The 25,895-nt window shown below is 37.4% G+C and overlaps 1 protein-coding gene across 1 annotated transcript in view; it reads right to left on the minus strand.

Moving 5' to 3' along the window:
- LOC306868243 (cytosolic carboxypeptidase 4-like) overlaps positions 1-25,895 on the minus strand; it is a 137,160-nt gene that overhangs the window by 33,224 nt on the left and 78,041 nt on the right. Inside the window, exons 19-21 of the mRNA XM_079414331.1 lie at positions 4,369-4,498; positions 2,086-2,217; positions 1,224-1,400 (exon numbers count right to left, since the gene is read on the minus strand). Coding sequence (XP_079270457.1) covers positions 1,224-1,400; positions 2,086-2,217; positions 4,369-4,498 — 439 coding nt within the window. The remainder of the gene's footprint in view (positions 1-1,223; positions 1,401-2,085; positions 2,218-4,368; positions 4,499-25,895) is intronic.

Genomic DNA, 25,895 nt, shown 5'->3' on the forward strand with positions numbered 1-25,895 from the left:
GTTGTTAAATGGTCTCCTGGTTCGGACAAGACTACCTTGAATTTTAGCTTTTAGCTTCACAAGATGTTAACTGATGGACTGGAGTGGTGTGGATTACTTGTGGATTATTGTGATGTTTTTATCAGCTGTTTGGACTCTCATTCTGACGGCACCCATTCTCTGCAGTGGACTGCATATTTGTTCACTCTGCTTCTTATACTGTATTGGCTACAAAACCAAGTAAAAACTCTGCATAAAAGTATATGTAGACTTAAAAATGAAAAAGAAATTGAAAATGAAAAAAAAAAAACTTCTGAAAGTTAATTCTCAGGGAAGCTAATACACAGGTATTTAGGCTACGATCGGAAAACCGCATGTGGCTAAATAAGCAGGTTAATGAATGATTATTAAACTTGTAGATGGGGGAGAGCATGAGCAGGTACTGAATACCTGGGAAAGCGAGGGATGTTCCCTCAGACAGCATCATTAGAGATGAGGAAGTCTGTGGGAAGGCCAGATGGAGAATAACAAAGGACGAAAAGAAGGTCGGATTTAAGCTAGACTTGAAACATTGCGCTTGCAGCTAAACAGCTTAAAAATGCTCTGCGGTATGTTTCAGCCGTATTAAAAAAGTTTTTGACTATATTGTATGTCTCGATATGTGCATGCCTATAATACTGTTTTCTGCCTTATGATTCCGTCATTGCTAGAACATATATACTACCATTCAAAAGCTTGGGGTCTGTGAGATTTTTTTTTAAATAAAATTATGCAGTACACTTTAAATTGAGTTACAGTAAAGGTATTTATAGAGATTTATATTTCATTCATATAAATAATGCTGTTCTATTCTATTCATCAAAGAATCTAGAAAAAAATAACAATTTCCACAAAAATATTAAGGAACACAACTGTTTCTGATACATTATATGACACTGAAGACTGGAGTAATGAAAATGTGTGTGTATATTATATATAAAATTCCAGTTACCACCTTCTTTCTGTCTTTTCATTAATTGCATGCAAACAATATTATATTTTGTGAATTATGAGCTCAACTCACATTCAAAAATGCTGAAAAGTATGATTTTTACAAATGACACAGTAAGTTTAGCACGTGCTTAGTGGTTAAGTGAATAAGACTGCAATAATTGTGCCAAAATGTTGCATGCAAAAGCTATACAACGCTATAGTGCCATTTATCAAAACTATAGAGAAGTGAAATTTTTAATTAACTGGCTAACCTTGTAGATGCCTTGACTGCAGCCATTGTAAGTGCTTTCCATGGTGTAGCTTCGGAGGACTCCAATCTCCCTCCAAACGACCACCCGTGCTGTGGACGCCCGAGATTTTTCTACCAGATAGTTGCAGTTGTTGAAGGAGAATGCAGGAGCTATTCGGTCCAGAGTTTTAGCGATAGTCTGTCAATACAAACAATATATGAGTTTTGAAAAAGAACCATGTATTTAATTTTATTTGCATTTTATGCTACTGTTTTCAGTTCTAGTTTTATGTATATTTAGTTTACGAGACTTCTTTGCATAGATGGCAGACATCAGTCAGACAGCAGCTAGCGATGCAATATTTTCCACATTCCAGATTTACATATGCCTTTAAACTATCCTTTAACACAATTCATCACAGCCTGTATGCTGGGGAGAAACTTCCTTTGGTACTAAACTTCAAAAACTGTCTCAGAAATAAAAGTTTCATGGAGGATGGAAACAACCGTGCCAATCAGAAAACAATAAATCAGACAAAAAAAGTATTCTCACTGTATATATAATGATACTGTAAAATAAGGACACTAAAACATATCATGCATTGTTGGCTCTTCCTGTGAGAGCAAAAATAGATTATGGGGATACAGCAGATTTTATTGCTGTAAGGTTGCTCTTTCGTAGCTCAGCAGATGTAATTGAGTTCTCAGTTATGTGACTTTGAAGAATCAACTTTGTTTCAGATGTTTCTCCTAAAATAGGAGCAATAAAAATAGAAGCAAATGAGAATGAATGTGAACACTACCACAATTTTGGGACAGGAGAAACATTTGAGATATGAAAGAGACCTCATTTGTGATTTTCTTTTATTATAAAGTAAGCGTACCCTGTATCCTGGGTCTTCTTTCAGGGAGGCCGTGTTAATGGAAGATCCAGATTGCCACAGGGTTTCCTTCATACTGCAGCCATACAGAAACACATTCTTCTTCCTGGAGTGACCATGGTAATCGCAAAACACCTGTGGAATGTAATAGCACAACGGTTTTTCAAAAAATATATAGTGAATCAGCAAGATTGTACATGAATAATGGCCAAGAACGAGGAGGTCACGTGTCAAGCGGAAACAAAGCTGTCTTTTTGGAATTTCTGACATGACAGCAATGCAGCGTTAACTTTAGACTGAGCCAAACATAATTAATCTTGTGACACAACAGACATGTACAACAAGGGGAATAAAAGGCTAGACAAAGCATTGTGTTTTGACTCTAATTCAAATTTTGTCTCTTGACAGTGTGGCTGTTAATTGGAGGCAGTGCATAGCGATGAGCCTTTTTGTAAAGGCTCAACAAGAGGGCTCCTTCCTCATTCTTTAACAGCACAAGTCAGGGTTTTTTGAGTGTAGGTTTTGGAGAAATGACAATGTTCCTTTGACCAGGTTCTGTGCATAATTATTACTGTGATTAACCTTGAATTATGGCGTAATTGATGTGTAAATCTGGCTAATTGTGTCAAAGCACTCCTGCTAGCACTAATGTTCTTCGCAACAGGTTATTCCTGCTTGATTACAGGACCGACAATGGTCATTTTCATGCTATTCTGAATAAAACGAATTCATTTAATTGTGTCATTTATTTTAAAGGTAGTATAGATGTAGCTTTCGAATGGCAAGCTTCAATTTAGGCCATGACGCCCTAGATTGTTTGACCATTTTTACAAGCATATTCTCTCAAAAGTGCTGGCGAACCTACTTCTGTTGCTTTGTTTTTTTTTTTTAACCACTGACTTGCATAGATAGAGCAGTGGTCCATTACTCCATTTCCCGAGAAAAATGACAGGGGGTGAACAGGGACGAGGTAAAAGATAGAAGTTATTCTTTAGTGCTCTAACAGCATCTGGAGAAGCTCAAAGGCACCAGTCAAGACTCTATGAATAGATTGAGCTAAAAATAAAAAAAGCTCTTAATTCTGTTTGAAGACGTGAACTAGAGGCAGCCGTAACTCTTTCTGCAGGTTACAAATTTACCAGTAGTTGGCAGCAATGACTGCATTTATTGGTGAGGCATCAAATCATTTATTCAGCTAAATCATTCAAAACCTCTGCATAATTCAGAAATTAAAAGAGTGACTGTCTTTATGAGTGTATAATTGAATAATTTACTCAACGGATTCATTCAAAATGCAAATTTGTTTCAAGAACAAAACAAGTGAGTATTTTAATGAACGAGTCACTAAATCATTTACACAATTGATTTGTTCAAAATGCTGATTCATTCACAAACAAAACAAGTCCCTGCATCCAAATTCGCTGACTATCCATGCCAAATAGTTTCTGGATTATTAATCGTGAATACTATTTAGGGCAGATAGTATGTGAATTGGGATGCTGGGATGCCTTTATGAGCGAGTCATTTATTCGTTTACCCAACTCGGTTTCATCAGGATTCATTCAAAACCTCTGATTCACTCACGATTGAAACAAATGAATGTCTTTATGTGTGAGTCGTTGAATCCTTTAGTCAAGTCAAGTCAAGTCACCATTATTTATATAGCGCTTTTTATAATGCAGATTGTGTCAAAGCAGCTTTATAGTATTAAACAGTTTAATTCTAGGCTAAACTGATTTGTTCAAAACCAAAAATTAATTTATGCAGGTCAAGAAATATATAACTGTACCCATCCATTGTCTTATATATACACATACATGAATGTATCAACTACAAAATTATGAAATTAATCAAATTATTTACATTGTATTATTAAATGATTTAATATCCCTAGTTTCATTTCATCAGTCAGCTGAGGCAAATTATTAATTTAGTAAATTATAACTTTATAAATGAGGCGCAATGGTAATGTATCTAGTCACACATTTACTAAATAATTTTTGTAATATGGTTCATTTAATCCAATTCACAATAGTGGTAATTTCAAATTGCAGTTGTTTTCTGATAAACAACGAAGCACTTAGATCCACCCAGGCCTGCTTCAGTGTGTACGGTCTAATATCCAGATCGGTGGCCCTTAACACACATTTATGGATTTGGTCATCCCTGACCTGCATTTGGAAGTGGAAAGCTCCGAGATCATGGAGCAATTTCCGGCGAGCCCCTCATGGAACTTTAGGATTCAATAGGTCAGTTACAGTGCAGCGAGATTTAATGGAAACTTACCAGCGGCGTCCTGCCTATGCTGTTGAGGTAATAGAGGAAGCCTTTGGTGTGGTAAATCGTGGGGCTTAAATTAAGGTCCGGCTTCAGCCACTGTCTGTTGAGGTCCTCAGCGGTGAGAGAACAGCGATTACTGAAATAAATCAAAAGAAAAAAGCAATTACAAAGAACAAAAAGTCAACTTTAAACTAACTAAAAGTCCAATTTGGATTTCATGAGCTCTTTAACACATTTCCAGGGATAAAAGTAACATCAAATACCATCTGAGTTTGCAATCTAATATCTGATTCAGCTTACCTATCTGTTTGAAGACAAGATAACCAATCTGTCTGTCTCTGTGCATGCCTGTGTATCTGTGCGGATGTTAAAAACGCCAGAATTGTGACGTTCCCATATCAGCGTCTACCTTTACAGGTTACTGAAAGGTCGGCAATGAACAGAGCTATCTAGCATACCGCGCAAGTCTGTTGATTAGAGAGCGAGCAACAGCTGAGCTTTATCTCCTGACAAAATCCTACTGGCATTTGGAGGCAGCTTGCCAACTACAGACTCCCCCACATTCAGTTCCTGAAAGCCAATTATAAGACACAATGTTCAAACATTAGCAAAATTGATAGGCCGTGTTTGAGACGGCTGAGTGCCACTGATCACTCAAATCTCTGATCACAGGTGCTAGGTCTGATGATTTATTGTGTGCTTTCTTTGGGTCATTCTTGATCTGGATTGAGCAGAAGCATGACGCAAAACAGAGTCGCCACCTGAAAATAAATATATGATAAAACATCCTGGCTTTTTATCAAATGCTATGGCTGTTTTCATAGACATCGATAATGGCTGCGTGAAAACAAAAGATGGAAGTTGAAGACTTCTTTGCTTCTGAACAGTTTGTTCAACCAGACTTTTTTCTGAATATATAGCCATTTGAACTAAGATGCCTTTAGGTGCATTAAAAATTAACGGAAACCACAAACAGAACTGCATGACTATAAATACAACCCACTTTTTAAAGTCTCTGAGAAAAGCTGCGGCTCTCTGCAGAAGAAGTTCGAGCAAAGAGCCACAATCTTAAGAGAGTTTCATCATAAACAAAAATGCCATATTCTAGGGGTCTGGAGACAAGGAAATTACTGTATTTGAGGCGACAAAAGACAGTTCTGGACAGTTTCCAATGCACCCCAGGGTGGCAGCAAAGCGGAAATGGCAAGAAAATTGTTCCTCCCTACAGCTGTCTATAGTTTAAAGTGAACCTATGTAGCGAAAATAAGAAACACTGGATGTCATTTGAGATGACTTGAGAGTTAAATCAACATTACCAGTCTGTCTGTTCCAGCCATGTTTACACTAGGCGATTTCTGACTTGGATTTCCAACTCATTATGTCATTATGTATTCATTGCCTGATATTTAGATCGTAAATATTTGATGAACCAAACTGAGGATTTTGCTACAAAAGGCATCAATGACTTCATGATTTTTCCTCTCTTTTTTGGGGGCTCCATTTTGTTCTTGACAGAAATAATTTATGAACACTTTCCTGCTCTTGCGTCTGATGACAACTGAGAGGTGGAACAGTATTTTGTCCCCTTTTATGGTTCTACAAAAACTGACAGGCCCTCTAACACGTCCTGCTTTTAAAATGTCTACTTCTCAATATTTCACCCAGTGCACCGCAGTGTATGACACATTCTGCAGTAGCCCAAAGCAACCCTGGTCTCAAAGGCCAAAAATAATTCAAACAATAGTTCAGGTTTAATGTTTAAGAGAGGTAATAAAAAAAAAACTGCATCATCAAATACCAATTAACACATGAACAGAATAGCATTTGACTCTGAACAGAACACAGAACACTCAAATGATCACAATAGAACAACTAATTAGAACTTGACTCCACCCACGTCAAAACAGAAAGTTCAATTTACATTTGTCTCCACACAATTCAAAAGAATTGTCTAATGGGAAATTGCCTTCACCCAACCTCAAAAACTGAACACTCATTGATTACTTTGACTCCAACCACTTCAAAACAGAAAGCTAATTGGGCATTTAACTCCACCCATCTCAAAACAATATCTAATGGGAATTTGACTCCACGCAACCTCAAAAATAGAACACTGAATGAGGTATATCATTGAGTTCAATGGGTTTTTGACTCAACCCACCTCAAAATACAGAATGTCTAATGAGCATTTTACTCCAACCTACCTAAAAAACTGAACACTCATTGGTTATTTTGACTCCACCAACCTCAAAACAGAATGCTCAATGGGCATTTGAAAGTGAAAGTAAGTGACTCCATCTCCCTCAACTCCACCTCCATTTGTCTCCATCTACCTCAAAAACTGAACACTCATTGGTAATTTTGACCCCCTCCATCTGAAAACAGAATGCTCATTGGGTACTTGACTCCACCCACCTTAAACAGAATGTCTAATGTGCATTTGAGTCCACCCAACCTCAAAAACATTATACAGAATAATTCTCACTCCACCTACCTCAAAAACAGAAAGTAAAATGGGAATTTCACTCAACACAATCTCAAACACCACTCAATAATTTTTACTTCCCCAACCTCAAAATAGAATGCTCAATGGGCATTTGTCTCCACCCACCTCAAAAACAGAACACTCATTGGGTATTTGACTACACACCTCAAAAACTGAACACTCAATGATCATTTTGACTCCACCCATCTGACTGCTCATTGGATATTTTACTCCACCCACCTCAAAAAAGCAAACAAACACGATGTTCAATTAGCATTTGGACTCCTCCAAATAAAAACAATCCTAGTCTACAAGGTTTAGGATTAAAATCTAATTAAAAAACAGGTCAATAGCGATGGCAACATGTGAAGTGCTGCACCCAACCTAATAATACCCAATAATAATTCTGACCCAATAATGATTTTGACTCCACCCACCTCAAAGAAGCAAAAGCAATCTTGGTCTCCAAGGAGCTAATCAAATACCAATTAACTTGTGAAAATATAGGCATTTGACTCCAAAAAAAACCCTAAATCTAAATTTGACTTCGACATTTAACTCCACCCACCTCAAAAACAGAATCCCCAATTATCATTTAGACTTCGCCTACCTTAAAAACTCAGTGAATACTTGACTCAACCCGACCTCACAAATTAAATACCCATGGGCCATTTGATTTCGCCTACATCAAAAACATCCAATCAAATACCTCCTGACTCATTGTCAAAAGCAAACACATCACGCTCCAGCATGCAAATGCTAACTGCTCTGAAAACATTTATTTCACAGCAGGCGAGAGCTAGTTAAGGCTTTAATTAAGAATACTGTTGTTCAAGTGTATACGGATTATAATATAATCATCATTTATACAGTTTATGATCCAAAAACTTATAATGAAGCCATTAACGCAAGCCACTCCCCCTTTATAATCACCCGCTGAAAAATAGAAAAGCATTTGATGCTCACTGAGACAAGAAATGACAGAACAGTGGGAGTTTTTGGAAAGAAAATTGTGTCTTGTACATTTGTTCACTATTTATAAGGAGATGAAATGGCTGACAATGAGAGGAATCAACGCAAGTATCACCTCAGAGAGGAAGTGCTGTCACTGTAGTGCTCTGTTGACCAGACACATCGCTTCATCCAGAGATGAGTTACAGTTCACGCTCAGTTCAGCTACAACACAGATGAATAAGAGAGAGAGGAGGGGGTGGGGGGGTTATCAAGGCCCCATCTCTCTCTTCCAGTCACATCCGTCCTATCCCACTCTATTTTATGGGTCTTCAGTGTAGCTGCTAAGCATTATGCAGTGTGATATAGATCTTGTATAATTTGCTTATGATTGATTTGGTCACCATTAGGAAAGGGCACAAAAATGATTGCCTGTGCCACCTGATGCAACAATAATCACAGAAATCGATAAGCAATCCTGGAGTTACTTAAATTGTATTATTCTTGGTGTGCAGCACTTCTCATCCAATAAGATGTGATGTGATCTAAAAATGTGATATAAAAATGTGCATGTGTGTGTGTGTGTGAGAGAGAGTCTGTCCATCTGTCTGTCTGTCTATCTATCTATAAATAAAAATGAATAAAGCATCAATGCATTATATAATTCAATTAAATATTAAATGTATGAATAAATACATGAACTATAATATACTGTACATCAATATTAAAATATTAAATGAATAATAACAATAACGATAATGTAATTTATATTTTTATAAGTAAAACATTTAACAAACACTGCAAATAAACAATGAATAAAATACCTCACCTCTTTAAATCAATTAATTTCTATCATTAAAATATATTAATCTAGATATAAACTGTATAAGTAATAAAAAATATTACAAAACTGTATAATTTATAAATGTATAATGTATAACAATATTCATATATAATATAATAATAAGTAAGTAAATAAATATTACACATCTCTTATTCAGTCTGTTGTAATAATCAATAATCAGACTGTTATAATACTCACACTTTGTTTTTAGGAGACCATAAAGTGAAAGACACCTCCTCTCAGCCGACACTAACCCCATAAACTCACACACTAGTGCACGCGTGTACACACACACACTCACACACACACACACACACACACACACACTTCCTGATCAACTTACTGAACCAGGACAGTTCAATTTACTCCCATGGTTACAGATAGATCAGTTGGATCAGTCTCAATAGCTTTTCGTCGCCTCGGCTAATGAGGTTATATCCTCGTTTTCTACTCAAATCTCCATCAGCTGGAGATGGGCACAATCAGTGACGTTTAGTCGAGCGAGAAGTAGTCTGAGAGAAGGAAAAAAAGGAAAAGTGGGAACTGGATATTTCCAGAAAAAGGATACTACGAATGCAACACTGATTGGTTAATGGTAGCACAAGAATGTAAAAAGTACAGAACTCTTTACTCTAGCTAATATTTGTCAGAATAAGCATATATCAGTACAGTGTTTAGTACATACTGTGTAGTACCCAGAAAGCTATTACTGCATTATGAAAATAGCTTATGACTTACTGTATCACCTGGTTCACCTTTATGTTTTAAAATATAAAATAATGAAGGTGCAACAAAAACGAGGAAGACAAGTCGGTATTTCAAGTGTGTGCTGTTTCGTGGGACACGAGGAACTCCCATTAACGGGGAGAAATTGGAAAGTGGAAATTCATTTTCACTTTTGTTTGTACTGTGCTGATGGCATGGATGAGAGAGGTTGAGGTGAGAGAAAAAGCAGCCGACTCTGTGAGCCCAGATATGATGATGTAAAGCTTTTCTCCCACACGTCTCCTCTGACTCATCAGTACTTAAGGGAACGGCTGTTTGTTGGTTCACCTTCAAGCTGAAAGTGTAGCGTTATTTGTATTTCAGCCATCAATAATGGATAGTGCTGTTGGCTATTGTTTGATTCATGAAGAGAAACCTGCAGGCCAGTTTTGACAAGTTTCCCCTTCAGTCTGCGAATAAAGTCCAATGATTCTCAACAATAGTGGCATTTTTTCGGTTTAAACAAATCATTGTTTTTATCATCGTTTTCATTTAAGCCTTCAAAGACTGAGAAAAAAGAACCTACAGAAAGGGTCAGAGAATGAATCAGTAAAGATATTTAAGCAAATCATTGAACAAATCTGAATGAATCTTAGGTGAATGGAATACAAAAGAGTTGCATTACAAAATGAATCACTGAACCAATCTGCATACATTTGCTGGAAACGAAATCAAAAGAGTCATGATACAAAACAAATCAGGGAAAAAAATATGAATGGATCAAAGAGTCAAGCTATTAAACATTAAACAAATGTGCATTAATCTTTGGGGAATTTAATAAAAAGAGTTACATTACAAAATAATTCACTGAACAAATCTGCATACATTTTTTGGGAATGGAATCAAAAGAGTTATGATACAAAACAAATCAGTGAAAAACAGTAGAATCCTTAGTAATTGACGAATCAAGTTACAAAATGAATCAGTGAAAAAATCGGAATGATTCTTTGGACAATATATTAAAAAGATTTACACTACAAATTGAATCACTGAACAAAATCCGAATGAATCTTAAACGGAATCATAGAAATACACTACAAAATTAATGAGTGAGCAAATTAGCATGAATCTTTTGGGAGTTTTATAAAAAGACTCGTGGCAAAACAGTGAAAAAAATTGATGAATCCTTGGTAAATGGAATCAAATAAGACAAATTATAAAAAACTAACAAGTGAACAAATTTGAACTAATCTCTGCGGAATGGAATCAAAAGAGTCAAGTTAAAAAATGAATCACTGAAAAAAAAAATCTGAACAAATCTTTGGTCAACTGAAGCAAAGTCAATTCACAGAATGAATCAGTGAACAAATTTGAACTAATCCTTGGGCAATGGGATAAAAAGAGTTACAAAATGAATCAGTCAACAAAAATAAATAAATCTTTGGCCAATTGAATCAAAAAGACAAGTCGCACAATGGATCAGTGAAGAAATCTGAGTGAATCTCCGGGGAACAGAATGAAAAGTTCAAGTCAATGAATCATTGAACAAACTTTGTTTTTCCAATCAGCAAGAACTCAGACACATTAAACAGACTGATTTTTTTTTAAATCATGTAAAAAATGCTGACTTTGTGAAAATAGGTCATAACTCTATAAACCTTTAAACTGCACAATACAGTAATTATGATCTACCTTTATATTCACACCTTCTTATCAGTGGAGGAAAAGGGGTAAGCAAGCATGAAGTGCATTTGAGAAGTGAATATAGAGAGACATGACTGTAATGGTACAATATAACTGTGAAGAGAGGCTGTAAGGATTATAATGTTCATAATAGTGTTCCATTCAACTATGAAACTACAGGAAGACAGAATGATGAATCATTAAATGATAGGTGTTATCACCTTAAGGCAGAGTCTTGCATTTAGCGTGCTTAGAAGTGCGACTTTCAGCATTTGTTTATCAGAACTAATGTTCCAAACAGCAATTTATAGCTGGCAGGACAGCAGAGCCGAAATTTGTTGTGAAGAGAGGAGCTGCCGGCCAACTTTGGACATATGTCAAACTCCATTTAGAATATTGTGGATGATGGTTAAAAAAAAAAAATATATATATATATATATATATATATATATATATATATATATATATATATATATATATATATATATATATATATATATATAATATATATATATAATAACCCAATTTTAATAATAAAAAATACATTTTTCTTAATAAAAAAATATTTGTATTTATTTTCTAACATTAAAGTGTACTGATTTCAGATGTTCTGTTAGCTTTGCTGTATGTCCCTCTGGGAATCAGTCACATTTCCCTGTGCTAATTATAAAAATTGAAGTGTTACAAAATAGTCTTTCCTTAATGACTGTGAAGAGAGTGATTTAAAAAAAATCTAATTAATAATCTCCACTGTGACGTTTTGCATCATTTTAAGAATGGGGAACAATCTGTCACCCCGGTGAATAGTGTGGAGTGTTGCTGATTGGCTCTGACTCTGCCACAGAAAATCAGTGGAACAGAAAATGGGGAGCCATCTTTCATAAGCAACACAACAGGGACAGCAGAGAGAAGGCATTAGCTAAACCTTGATTTCTCATCACAACAGATTATGAAAGAAATGTTCAAAAAAATGGATCTCGCCTCTCATGATCGCAGAGGATTTGTGTGCTACAATAAACCAAGTAAAGGGGGAAAGGGAAGTGGTGCGTGGCAAAGCATGGTGACCCATACTCAGAATTTGTGCTCTGCATTTAACCCATCCAAGTGCACACACAGTAGTGAACATACACCCGGAGCAGTGGGCAGCCATTGCTGCGGTGCCTGGGAGCAGTTGGGGGTTCGGTGCCTTGCTCAAGGGTCTCACCTCAGTCGTAGTATTGAGGGTGGAGAGAGTGTTGGTTATTCACTCCCCCCCACCTACAATCCCTGCCAGACATGGGACTCAAACCCACAACCTTCAGGTTACAAGTCCAACTCTCTATCCATTAGGCCACAACTGCCCCTAAAGTAGAGCAAGTAAAGCCTGTGAAATTTACAAACAAATGTCTTCATAAAGAAAGCAAAGTGTTTATATAATGCATGCAGTTTGACAGAAGCATCAAGCCCCCTCAGATTTTTGAGCCAAGTGGATTTTATATGCAACTTCAATGCAAAAAAACAACAACATGATGTTTTAAATTAAACACTGTCATAATTTAGCTATTTAAGTCTCCCGAAACCCATATTACACAAAAGACGACATCAAAATGTCAAAACTGCACTTTTCCAAACAAAAATGCATGGTGATCACTGTCTAGTTGCAATGTGCTCAGATAAAAAAAATTATTAGTAAATTACAAATAAAACAAATATAAATAATATAAATCAATAGATAACTAATAGAAATTAATATTATATTTTAATTGTACATTTAGTTTTTCAAATAATTTAAAAATTATAATTATGTATTTAAAATATGAATTAAAAAAATAAATAAATAAAAATAAAATAATATCCCCCTTGACACTATACAAGAACTAAGCACTGGACTAAAACTAGCAAACAAGAATGCAGCCATTTTTGATTCAATTCCAGAAAATATCTCAAATATCTGTTCTTTTTGCATTGACATAGTTCCTGTCCTGAACTACCATGGCTCTGGCAAATTAGATTCCTTAAATTTCCTCAAACAGTCACGACACATTCACTGCTGAACCTTTACTTTCTGCTAACCTTGAGCAATGAAAATGAGATGTTTTTTTTCTTGTTAGTACCGACTGTCCCTTCTTTGCTTCTGAGCTAAATATAATTTCCAATACAACACCTGCCTCTTTAGTCCCTCATTCCCATTCAAAACTCCAGCGGAGCTACTGTTCCAGTGCGGAGCAGGCTACATGACTGACGTGTCCCGCAGGACAAATCCCAGGGAATGAGACGGGGGGTGGGGGGGCAGATGTAGGACACGGGCATAAATTACAGCTACAACAGAGACTCTATTTTGTTAAAAACGGCTTTGCTGTTAAAATAACCAATCAAGCGATTCCTCAAGCACACATCTGTCATAACTAAAGTGGCCTCATGACACAGTACCAAAATGGGTTAAATCGTACAAAAGTAACAATCAAACATATATCAGCTATTAATATAACCATGAACTACATAGGCTCAACAATAAGCAAAATTCTTAAAATTCTGAATTGGAAAATTGATCATTTTGGTCTCTAAATCCCATATTTTCTTTTACTTTGCATGTTAAGCAACCAGTCCATGTTGTCATCTGCCTAATTTTGCAAGGTTCCAATGAATTTACACCAAAATACCACAAATTCTAAGTCTGATTGGAAAAAGAAAAAAAAAAAGTCATGCACAAAAATATAGCTAATTGCATAAAAAATTATATTTTAACCAATAATGAAATTCTGTCATTTACTCAGCCTCGTGCCATTCCAAATCTGTATGGCTTTTTATTTCTTCTGTGAAACACAATTTAAGATATTTTGAAAAATAAAGTTTAATAAAATAATTAATAAAAGAAACAGTCATAAAATAAAACAAAACACTTTTTTTCAGTAACAGTGAATGTCATTGAGGTCCAATGTTGTTTTTTTATTCAAAACATATTTTTTATTCTGCAGAAAAAAAGGAAGTCATACTGATTTAAAACAACATCAGGGTGAATAAATGACAGAACTTTTTTAGTCAAACCATATGTTTAAATTGCATTCACCATTGAGAACCACCGACAAGTTTCATCAACCTGAAATGGCTAATGATGATTTGAGCCAATCCAAATCCATCCAAGCTGAATTCAATCTACATTTCGGCATAAATGGTCCATGTAGGTAGCATGAATCCTACTGTAGTCGCGTATAACTCAGCTGTCAAACATGACCTTCGAGCTTCCTACGTACTCTTCCAGAACACTTCATATGTATTAGCATGTGTGCGGCGCGTCTACAGCGCGAGGTAATCAGCATCAGTGACAGGCCAACACAAACGATGACACAAATGTGCCACTTGCCACTTCCAGACGCCCCCTTCTCCTCTACCAGAATAGAAGCGTCATTCAGGTCTGAACGCCCTGCCTACACGTTCCTCGAGCGTCTGCGTTGCCAAACCCTGTTAATATCCATCAACATAAAAGGGAGATGCCACCTCTTTCAGAAATGTGAAATGAAAGTAATGCTCTCCTTGGCTGCAGCTAACATACACTGCAAACGATTACCAATGATTTTTCACTGCTGGCAGGTCCCCACGTTGGGCGCCATGTGCTTATTCAGTGTCCTGCTTTCACCCAAGACTGCAATAGTGTCTCTAAAGTATACTATGTCGTGTTAATCTTAAAGAAAGATGTTTAATTACAAGTATAGAGTGTAAGATTGCTACACTCTAAAAAAATGCTGGGTTAAACACAACCCAGCGCTGGGTGAAATATAGACATACCCAGCTATTGGGTTGTTTTGACCCAGCGGTTGGGTTAAATGTTTATCCCAACCTTCTGGGTATTAACCTAACCACTGGGTCAAAACAACCCAATAGGTGGGTTTGTCCATATTTCACCCAGCACTGTTTTGTGTTTAACCCAGCATTTTTTAGAGTTTAGCTGTGGTTTTCCTCCATTTCCTCCATCGAAATGATCATTTCTAAAAGGTATGGTCTTGATAAAAACGCCTTTTTGTTGTGCACGACTGGGCAGCGCGGCATTATCACCTGTGCGGATTGCATAAGGGAGATCAGAAGCGGCCTTGTCTTGAATATTCATGTTTTTGCTTATTCATGCCTGCAGGGCACACAAATTCTCTCGGGGAAGACGGAGTCATAGAAGCTCGTTTAATATCTCCCTTTTGTTTGCCGTGGAAATGATAGAAAATGAAGCATAAACAAAGGGTCGTTGAAGCTCGATCGACTTGCTCACAAATTCAAATATTCATGATTAAAATCAAACGGTCGTTTCATATTCCCTTTGTAATGAGGACTGAAATCTTCATTACACATGCTCGGTATTACAATTTCATATATTGTGCAAGATGCCAGAGGATGATAAAATATTCAATTATATTCATAGTGCATAGAAGAGAAATGCTACTATGGCAGGAGAAAACCGCTTTTGAGTTCAAAGAGTCAGGGACTGAATTATGGCAATTTGAAAACATGACTCCGTGACTCAGGATAGACGCCTTATTTAAATTGGCATGAATGAAAACGAGACTGTAAGGCAGTTAATATAAGCAAATTTAGGCTTGTGTGTTCATAAAGTTTTGAATGAATATAGAAAAACATAGGTTGCGCAATGTCCGATGGCTATTAATAATCAATATCAATGGCTATACTGATTGTCATAGTTTAAAAACTGGGTCACATAGTGGGAAAAATAAAATGAAGGAAATATACTCACAGAGGCACTTCCAAAAACGTCTTTTTTTTCTCGTAACTTAACAATTCACTTCATATATAAAAAATAAGTTGACGGAGCTCTAGATCAAATGGGGATGTAGGCTTGAGTCAAGTCTGTTGAAATTTTTATTGCATGCTACCAATAGCTAGAAATCTCTCTTTTCCTCAGTTATGCCATGTGTGCATGTTCTGCACTAAAAAATGCATTCTTCTACATCTACTGTAAAACAGTCCTACACACCAGCACACATGACCACCCACACACGCACGCTTGAATATTTAAGAATGCGGAGGTTCGCTTCAGCTTAGAATAATCACGTCAACTGCCGTCTACGGCCAAACGGTCACACCATGGAATTCAAATGAGTTTCATGTAAAATACATAGGTTTCAGCTTCATTTGAATAAGCATGCAAGTTTAACACAATGCCTCGCTCTTCAAAGGCATCTCATTATAGTGAGATGTTTTGTTGAAAAAAACTTTAAAGTTTTGGCTTGTAATTTATTAATCCTACTCTTTTTGTTCTTACAAATTCCTTTTTTTCTGTTGCTGCAGTGCAGTGGCTTTTGTAATGAAATGTTTTCCATAACTCTGAAGAAAAAATAAGATCAAATATGTTAAATGATTCACATTTTTGGGTTTCAGCCATCGCTGGCCCATAACAATATGTTCCAAAAAATAATAATGCGGATCACATTCAAAACTCACACAAACACACACCTGAACCCTTGTTTGGTTTCACAAAAGAGATGTCAGGAGCTAAACAACTGTGACTAAAAAATAAAATGCTTCAGTATCCAAAAAAAGTATTCTTTACGTTTTTGTACGTGTATGCTAGCATATGCCATCCCATTCCCTTTTGTTCACAAGTGCTTATCAATGCAGCCGTCTGTTGTTGTTGCAGTCTCCGCTGTTTTGTTAATGTTGTTCCATCTCTTTAGTTTTTTTTCTCTACTGCGAAACAACAGCCTGGGACAGTGTTGCCACCTTGTGGAACAACTGATTACTGCAAAACAAATTCAATGTGCATGTGCAAGCTGCACATACTATTCTGAAGACGAAATTCATGTCACGCGCATTGTATGCTGTCCCTTGTGTATGGGTAAAGAATGAAGTAAACTTTGGGATTAACAGTAACATAACTCCAGTACTCAAGGGGGCACTATAGTTGCTGTGGCATTAAACCACATGTTAGGTAGACTCAGATCCACAGTTCTCTTAATAATGTTGGTCCACCATGACAGTATTGAGGCCTATATGTGAAATTTAAGAGTCATTTGAGAAACTAATAAATAAATCAGTCAAGTAATCAATGATAAATGTAGATAAATACATTTAAAAATATACATTGTTAAAAAATAAATAATTAAAACAAGTTTACCAATTATTAATATTGAAATAATTTTACATATATTTTCATCTATTTTTTTATTTTATTGATATTTCTTTTAATTTGTGACGAAGAGTTAAATGCAGTTCTATTTTGTCTACTCCTTTTTTTTATTACTCTGCTATTGATTAATTTACTGTAAGTTCATTATTAAATTAGTAACCTGATTGTTTACATTAATGTTTGAGAGTATTTGCATTCATGTACTTGTGTAGAGTATGTTTCAGGTCTTAACATGCTGAAACTCCAAGACATTTTAGATAAAACTCCCCATTTCATCTCAAGCTTCTATTTCCAGACAAAATCAGAAACCGAAAAGCCTTGTCTGATAGTATGGGCACCAACAATCTGTCTAAGTCTACATTTGGGTTACCGCAACAAGCTTCAATTTGCCTAGGCAATAAAGACTTGCAGTTTCATTAGGAGCATTACGTGTTACTGACATGAAGCTGTCGCTTCACATTTATGACTAGCGGAGGTTCTGTTCTGGTGGGTTAACTGGGGTTGCTGGGTATTAATTTGGCTCTTTTGATGCGAACAGAACAGGCTAACATCTAGATAATAATTTCTTCTCATCTCAGCCGTAATACTGATCCCTGTCTTAACATGTGGAGATGAAAGAGATGCTAAATGTGCAAGTGTTGTTGCTACCTGCTAATTCCTGACACTCTTTTGCTAAATCCAAGTAGCATCAAAACAACTAGTAGGACAAGGATTAAACTCTTATTTTGCTCTCAAATGAAATGCAACCTAAGCTTCATCTATCATTTGGGAAATGACAGTTTTATCGTACATTTACACTCCTACATTCGGCTTTTGCCTGACAATCATTGGATCAGAGTTTAGTCCTGGGAAGTTCTGTATGAGTTGAGGGGGATAAAGCGAAGTGCTTCGCTTACTCATAGCACTCAGTGTTATCTTGCCCGGACAGCATGGCTGTAATACTGGCTTATGTCTGGCTGCATAAAAATCTAAACACATACGTGGCAATGCTATTGTACAGTTCAGGTGATTTTGCCAGCTGAGGACAGAGCATTTTGTGAGGCCAGCAGTTTTATTCAGATATACCTCACTGTGTCTTAATTTGTCCCCAGGCAAGAGTTGGCACAGGAACAGAGCTTCCTGAGGCGAAAAATGGGCCAGACTCAACTGAAAACACAAGGCAATGGTCATGACTCATGAGTCGAGGAAAATTAAGAACAAACATCACCTGACCTCTTCAAGTAATTTCTGATACAAAAATCAAAATTTGCTTCACTATGGTGCTATTTTTTGGGAGAAGTCTCACTTTAACATCACAACTTTATTGTTATTGTTTATTGTTTTCTAACTTCAAGTATGAAGTCATTGAGTTTCTTTGCTAACTTTTCTTTCCGCATTACTTGAGGGGTACTAATAGTGTGTATTCTTCTAGGATCCATACTAAATTATATTGTTTAGAGTTTTGCAGGTCTGAAAGCATTAGCAGGCCACCCTGGAGCAAAAGCAACCGAGACGTTTTTCTTCCTGCCTGGTTATAATGAGCATTGCATTTTTAACATTCATTTGGTCTCACCAAAAAAGAGAGAAGAAAATATTCACATTGTCATTTAATTTTATGATTTTTTATGACCCATCTATGACCTCCATGGCTTAATTGACAAGTTTTCGCCAGTAAAATAACAGGGCCTATTCAAATTAGCTCTCGAATTTGGGACCAGGAAAAGCACAGCATGCTACAAAACTGTGGGAGAGTAATTGAGTAAAATGACAAGGTTTGATCAAAACCGAGGGTGCCTATTACGGAAAGTGCCGGCTTGCAGTTAAATCTGGTAGAAAAGCACACACAGTGAAAAGCATAGACTGGTGGTCTCAAGGAAAACAGTTGAAAAAAACAATACTCCCTGCCCATAAAACACAATCAACTATATAATCATTCACATCACAGATGTACACAACACCACTTAAACCAACAGATTAAAAATTAAAAATGTTTTTTAAATAAATTAATAAAAAAATTTATAAGCAAGCAAATAAAAAGAAATAAATTAAATTTAAATTAATAAAATTACCTAACAAGCCAAATAACTAAGTAAATAAACAAATAAATGTTAAAACAAAAAAATATGCAAATAAACAATTAAAAACAAATAAAACATTTCTAATAAAAATAAATTAATAAATTGAAAAACAAAAATAAACAAAATTAAACATTTCAAATAACTAAAAATAAATAAATTATAATAAACAATAAGCAAATAAGAAAAATAAATAATAATAGTAATAATAAACATTAAGCAAAATAAACATATTACCTAATAACCAAATTAACCAACAAATTCAATTATATATATATATATATATATATATATATATATATATATATATATATATATATATATATATATATATATATATATATATATTATTATTATTATTTTTTTCTTTTAATATAAATAAACAAACAAACCAACCAAACAGGGTGTGCCACAGGGCTCAGTTTTAGGGTCACTATTATTTATTATTTATATTATGCCCCTTGGATAATTTATTCGCCACCATGGTTTTCAGAACCGCTGCTATTCAGATATAACCTGCTTGCCGACCTGATTCTATTCACCAGACTGCATCTCTATTGTCATGTGTCAATTAGTTAAAGGCCTGCTTAACTTCAATTCTCTCAGTTTGAACTTAAAAATAGAAACCTTACTTGTCGGTCCCCCAACTGTAACAAAAAAACATAACTAATGCCCCCAGATTTCACCTTGAAGCTACATCAATTATTCCATCTGCCACTGTCAGAAACTTAGGTATCATTCTTAACTCTTCACTAAACCTAGATGCTTATATTAGTTAACTCTCTAAAGCTGCCTTTTTTTTTTCAACTATGCCATATCGCCAAACTCTGTTCCTTCGTCAGCCCAAAAGATGCTGCATCAACAGAGGCTTCTGCTGTATATGACTGTTTACACGTCTACTGTGATTTGCAACTGCAATCACACGTCTTGGACTTGGCAAATGTCTATTGTGCTTCTATGTATGAAATGATGGTTCACTGGGAAAGGTGCTATATAAATTAAACATATAAACCAACCAACCAACCAACAAACAAACATATACATAAAAGACCACATTTCCCAGCAATTCTAGAATGTTACCAAATATATTGGAGCATGCAGGATGCATCCACTTGGCTTAATCCATTAATTCAGAATTATCTTTCATGAGATATCATGTTTGCTTTCCATACGTCAGCATGGTAGACGGGGTCCAGAAGGGGAACAGATGCTACATAATGAATCTGCATTACATCCGCAAGAATATTTATTAATTCGGGTCATCGAAGAATGCCTGGTGGAATTTAGTCATAAGCCAATGGACTGTGCTTTCCATCTGTTGATGGCGTTTCAACACACTTCCGAGTAGCTTCTTCTCCATCAAACAGCTGATAAAGCCAGTGAGATGAGTGGTGAAGTGTCTTCAACAAATAGAAAACAAAAGGTCAGTTTGCTTATGAATAAATTCTTCCAGACATTTGAATCTATATTGCAGTTCTGACTGGCTTTGTGTACATGCAATTTCCTGTGACGCTTAGCGAGCCATTTCTCAAGTACTTATCACTCATCCTAACGGTGATGATAATTACAACCCTAAAATAACATGCTACTTATACCTGCTGACACAGCACAGCCACATTGAAGACAACTAATACAAGCTAATCCGTTTCTGGATTCATTGACCTGTGAAATTGTCATTACCTTCACTTATGAAAGATGAAGTTTCCTTGACCTCATGTCACGAGTCACCTTATGAACAATAAACTGGTGCTGCATAAAATGGCACACTCAAACAACTATACTGCTGTTCTTGCCAAAAAATAGGGAGGTTCATGAAAAAGACATCTAATTCAAATTATTTTGAATTAAATCCTTTTTAATGGATCAGTTCACAAAACCAGTCTGAACGATTAATCTGAATGATTCGATTCGGTCATTTATTTAAAGAGGATTTGACTTTTATGGCAAAAAGCAAGTTACAATGATGGCTGAGTAGCAGAAATGTTACAAATAAGTATATTGGAAATGTGTTTATGATTTGAATGCGTAACGGTTTTATCAACATGTCTGAATGAACGAGTGAGTGAATGAATGAATGCATGAATGAACCAGAATTATTTTTGAAATATTTTTGTTGTTGAAATAACATTAACTGAAATGTATAACATTCAATAAATAAAAACAAACAAATACATTAATACATTTTAGTATTGTTTCTTGTACTATGCATTTATGAGCTGAATCATGGATGCAACAAAATGAACTCACACATAAAACTACAATAGATAGCCTAACTAATAAAAATCAATAAGGCTAATAAAACTAATAAAAAGCAATATTATGCGTTTAAAGCATTTAATGTGCAATGGCAGGATATCAGGGACAACATGAGGTAATTATGTAACCCCCATTTAAAAAAGAAAAAGAAACCCTTTAAAAGAACTGATTCATGGAAATGAATCAAACTTCCAATCACTACAAGGAGGGTGTTAAATAGAAACTCGGGGCTGGTGACAAGGGCCATGAGATTGGACCAAAGACCCTTTTTCTATCTCATCGTGTCCCATCCATTTTGACTGATCAACCGCCCCAGGATGCAATGTGTTACGTGGGCCTGGTCTGCTGGACTCTGGTGTAAACTACATGGATGGAGCTGCCAGCACAATCCTAATCTTGGAGCCAACAGCAGGTCCCACAGCCTCTGGCAGCCAGATAGCTTGTGGAGCAAGAAAAAAAATGGACAGTTGAGCCCAAACGAAATACACGCTCTTCTTTCAGAATGGGGGATGACTTGAATCAAAATAAGGTAAAAGGTATCTTGCATACATCCAATCATAAAGCATCTCTCCAAGCATGAAAAGTTACATGCCGGTCGGTATCTTCGGTCAATTTCATCATCCTCCTTGTCTTATTCCCCTCAATGACAAATGGACCATGCTGTGCTCTCTCGCAAAGATAAGCTCAGAATAGTATTCGCCCATCATCTTTTTCTGTCAGCTTTGATTTGGCTGATGCCTCACTGCGTGCTTTGAAATTTCCCTGTCTTCAAGCAATATCAAGTGTGAACTTTTGTAGAAGCAAACCTTTATTCCTCCACATAAAAGTGCAAAACAAACACTGCATCTAAAAACATACTGCATCTAAAAAACATCCAATCCAATAGGGAACAAATTAATCACCTTGAAGTGTATTTGAAGGTGATTTGTTTATTAAGCACAGGCTCAAAACTTGTATATCATGGAACTCTCGTGAACACGCAAGACTGACACGGAAAAGAAGAAATTGTAGAATAAAGTCATTTTTGGTTTCTTTGCGCACAAAAAGTATTCCCATAGTTTCAAAAAATGAAGGTTGAACCACTGATGTCACATGATGTCCTTACTACTTTTCTGGGCCTTGAACGTGGTAGTTGCGTTGCTGTCTATGCAGGGTCAATGGTCTCAGATTTTAAGAAAAATATCTTAATTTGTGTTCCGAAGATGAACAAAGGTCTTACGGGTTTGGAACAACATAAGGGCGAGCAATTAATGACAGAATTTAAATTGTGTGAACTATCCCTTACCCCCCCCCCCCCATCTCATTTTTGGGACAGTTCACCAAAAATGACAAGTCTGATATTGTTTACACACCTTTTCCAAGCAATTACAATCGGGACTGGAGCTTTCAAGCTTTAAAAAAAGAAGCAAAAGCACACAAAAGTGGTTCTTTTCCATTCACATCCAAGTCTAAAGTCATACAAAACCTTTGGATGAGAAACAAACTGATATGTCTGTGATGATTAGTCAGTGGAAATCTCAGCATCTGTCTTAGATCTTCATTGTGCATTAATTTAGAAAGTTAAATGGGTTTGAAACAACACTGAAGGATAAGTTCATCCAAAAACAAAACTTTAGTGAAAATGTTCTCACCATCAGGTCATCCAAGATATAGACAAGTTAATTCCCCTTCAGGAACTCGAGCTGCGTCTGAAAACGCTTTGGGAACGCCTTCAGCGTGACCGTGCTCTGAATCACATGTGTAATCATTCCAATGGAAGGGCGAGGCGTCACGGCGGGGTGACGTCACGACCAGGAAGCTTAAAAGCACGTGCGGCAGAGCCGGCGTCAGACTTCTGTCATTCAGCAAGCGCTCTGTGTGTCTGTAAGTCTGATACGTGTTTTGTGAGTCTTATTTAGTGTTGTTTGTCATTCCTCTCAGCAAGCAATGTCTAAAGCACCTCACAAGTCAAAGCATAAGGGCGATCACGGATCGCGTTTCAAGCTGTGTGTTCCTCCCTGCCCTCGCTACATCACGAGTGGGGATACACACAGTTTGTGCGTGGTCTGCCTGGGTGCGAAGCATGCCCACACTGTGAGCTTCCGCTACGCACGCTACGCTCCCAAAGGGCTCTCTTTGAGAAGGGAGCCTTTGCGAGTGTTCCTCACGATGCTGGCCCCGCTACTGCAGAGGCAGGGTGGCGGCTGCATACGTGGGGCTCACAGGCTGATCTGGCAGAGGAAATGGAGACAGGTGAGTCCCTATGCCTGGGTTCGGAAGCCCGTTCCGTGGTTTCTTCCTCCAACGGGGTCACTACAACTCTGGTCAGCCCCGAGCAGGCTCTGGAGATGGAACAAGAAGTCAATACTCTGCTGAGGAAGGAGGCCATCGAGGTGGTTCCTCCTCACAAGAGACAGTACGGATTTTACAGCCGGTACTTCATAGTTCCAAAGAAGGATGGAGGACTGCGTCCCATCTTAGATCTGTGTCAGCTGAACCGCTCAGTTATGCGATTGAAGTTCAAGATCAAACATGTCGTGTCTCAAATCAGGTCAGAGGACTGGTTTGTCACGATAGATCTAAAGGATGCGTACTTCCATGTCTCCATCCTTCCCACTCACAGGAAGTTCCTGAGGTTTGCTTTCGGGGGCGAAGCTTACCAATATTGAGTTCTTCCTTTTGGCCTAGCACTCTCACCCTGTACTTTCACGAAGTGTGTGGCTGGAGGCTGGAGGCTGAAGCCACGGTACGTTCACGTGTCCCCACGTGGGACTTGACTGTGGTGCTCGAGGCTCTTTGCAAGGCTCCCTTCGAGCCCATCGAGGAGATACCTAACAGACTCCTCACTATTAAGACTGCCTTCCTTCTGGCTATTTCCTCTCTAAAGAGAGTTGACCTGCCTATCTTGACTTTGCGCCCGGCATGGCCAAAGTATTTCTCTACCCTCGAGCGGGGTGTGTACCTAAAGTTCCCTCCGTTACACCACAGCCCATCGTACTTCAGGCCTTCTGTCCTCCTCCCTTAAGGGAGCCAGACAACATACATCTACAGAGCTGCCATGTGGAGAAAGGCAGACCAACTGCTTGTGTGCTATGGTCCCCCTTAGAGGGGTCTTGCTGCTACGAAGCAGACCCTCAGTAGGTGGATAGTGGATGCGATTAACACTGCCTATTGGCGCTTTTCCACTGCGTGGTACGACTCAGCTCGGCACGGCTCAGAACGGCACGACACGGCTCAGTTCGGCTCGGTTTGTGTTTCCACTGCAGTTTAGTACTGCTTTAGTGTGGGTGGGATTATTCACGTGTCGTTATAGTTGCGCCGCCTCTACTGCCGTGACTCCTGAAAAACGTTTTAATTCTGCGTCGCTCCATCATGCTCTCGCTGGATCCGCTCCTCGGCTATCAATGAGAGGAACATCTGTACTTCCTTAACAGACAACGAAACAGCCATTTTTTTGTTGTTTAAAAAAAGGTTCGCTCATTCAAAACAGTTGTGTTTGATCCTTCGCTGGCTGTGCTGATTTAAATATAGCGTGTCTGTTGTGTCTCATGCTGAAAGTTCAATGACGCAGGGAGTGACTATTTTCTCCAGCCAATCAGTGATCAGCAGAGTTTAAACGTCATGTTTTGTAACGGTACGGCTCACTTAGAAAATCGGCCGAGGTGGTACTAAAAAAATGACCAGGTATTGTACCCAGTGGAAAACCCGCCAAAAGTGAGCTGTACTGAAGCGTACCGTACTGTACCATGCAGTGGAAAAGCGCCATATGAGTCCTCTCAGCTCCCCTCGCCGATGGGAGTCAGAGCTCACTCAACCCGAGGTGTGGCGGCCTCCAAGGTTACATACGTAACCTGAGACGTTTTTCACCAATGGATCCTCTGCAGTGAATGGATGCCGTCAGAATGAGAGTTCAAACAGTTGATAAAAACATCACAATAATCCATAAATAATCCACACGACTCCAATCCATCAATAAACGTCTTGTGAAGCAAAAATCTGAATGTTTGTGATAAACAAACCCATAAAGATGTTTTGTACTTCAAACCGTTGCTTCTAGCTTCCGAGTCCTCCATTGTTCTAGTCCGAATCAGGTGAGAAATATGCACAGATCAAGCACTGATTACAAGGGAAAACAGTCAAAAACTGTTTTAAATGAGTAGGTTGGTGGATTTTGATGTGAGAGGACAACAGGGCATGGCTTTTTCTTCTACTCTCATTCTGACGGCACTCACTCACTGCAGAGGATCCATTGGTGAGAAAGAATGAAGAAACAAATGACAGATTTTTATTTTTTTGGGTGAACTATCCCTTTGATTGGGTGGGATATGTGCTTGAATATAGTTATGGAACCAATTGTACCCAAAGAGGACTTCACAATTCACTGCACGGAGCAGCAGTGCTGTGCTTGTTTGTCAGATTAACCGACATTTCGACCTGGCTTTCTGCATCTTTAATAAGTAACACAGCTGC

This window comes from Barbus barbus, assembly GCF_936440315.1.
Source record: "Barbus barbus genome assembly, chromosome: 50".
Classification (NCBI taxonomy): Eukaryota; Metazoa; Chordata; class Actinopteri; order Cypriniformes; family Cyprinidae; genus Barbus; species Barbus barbus.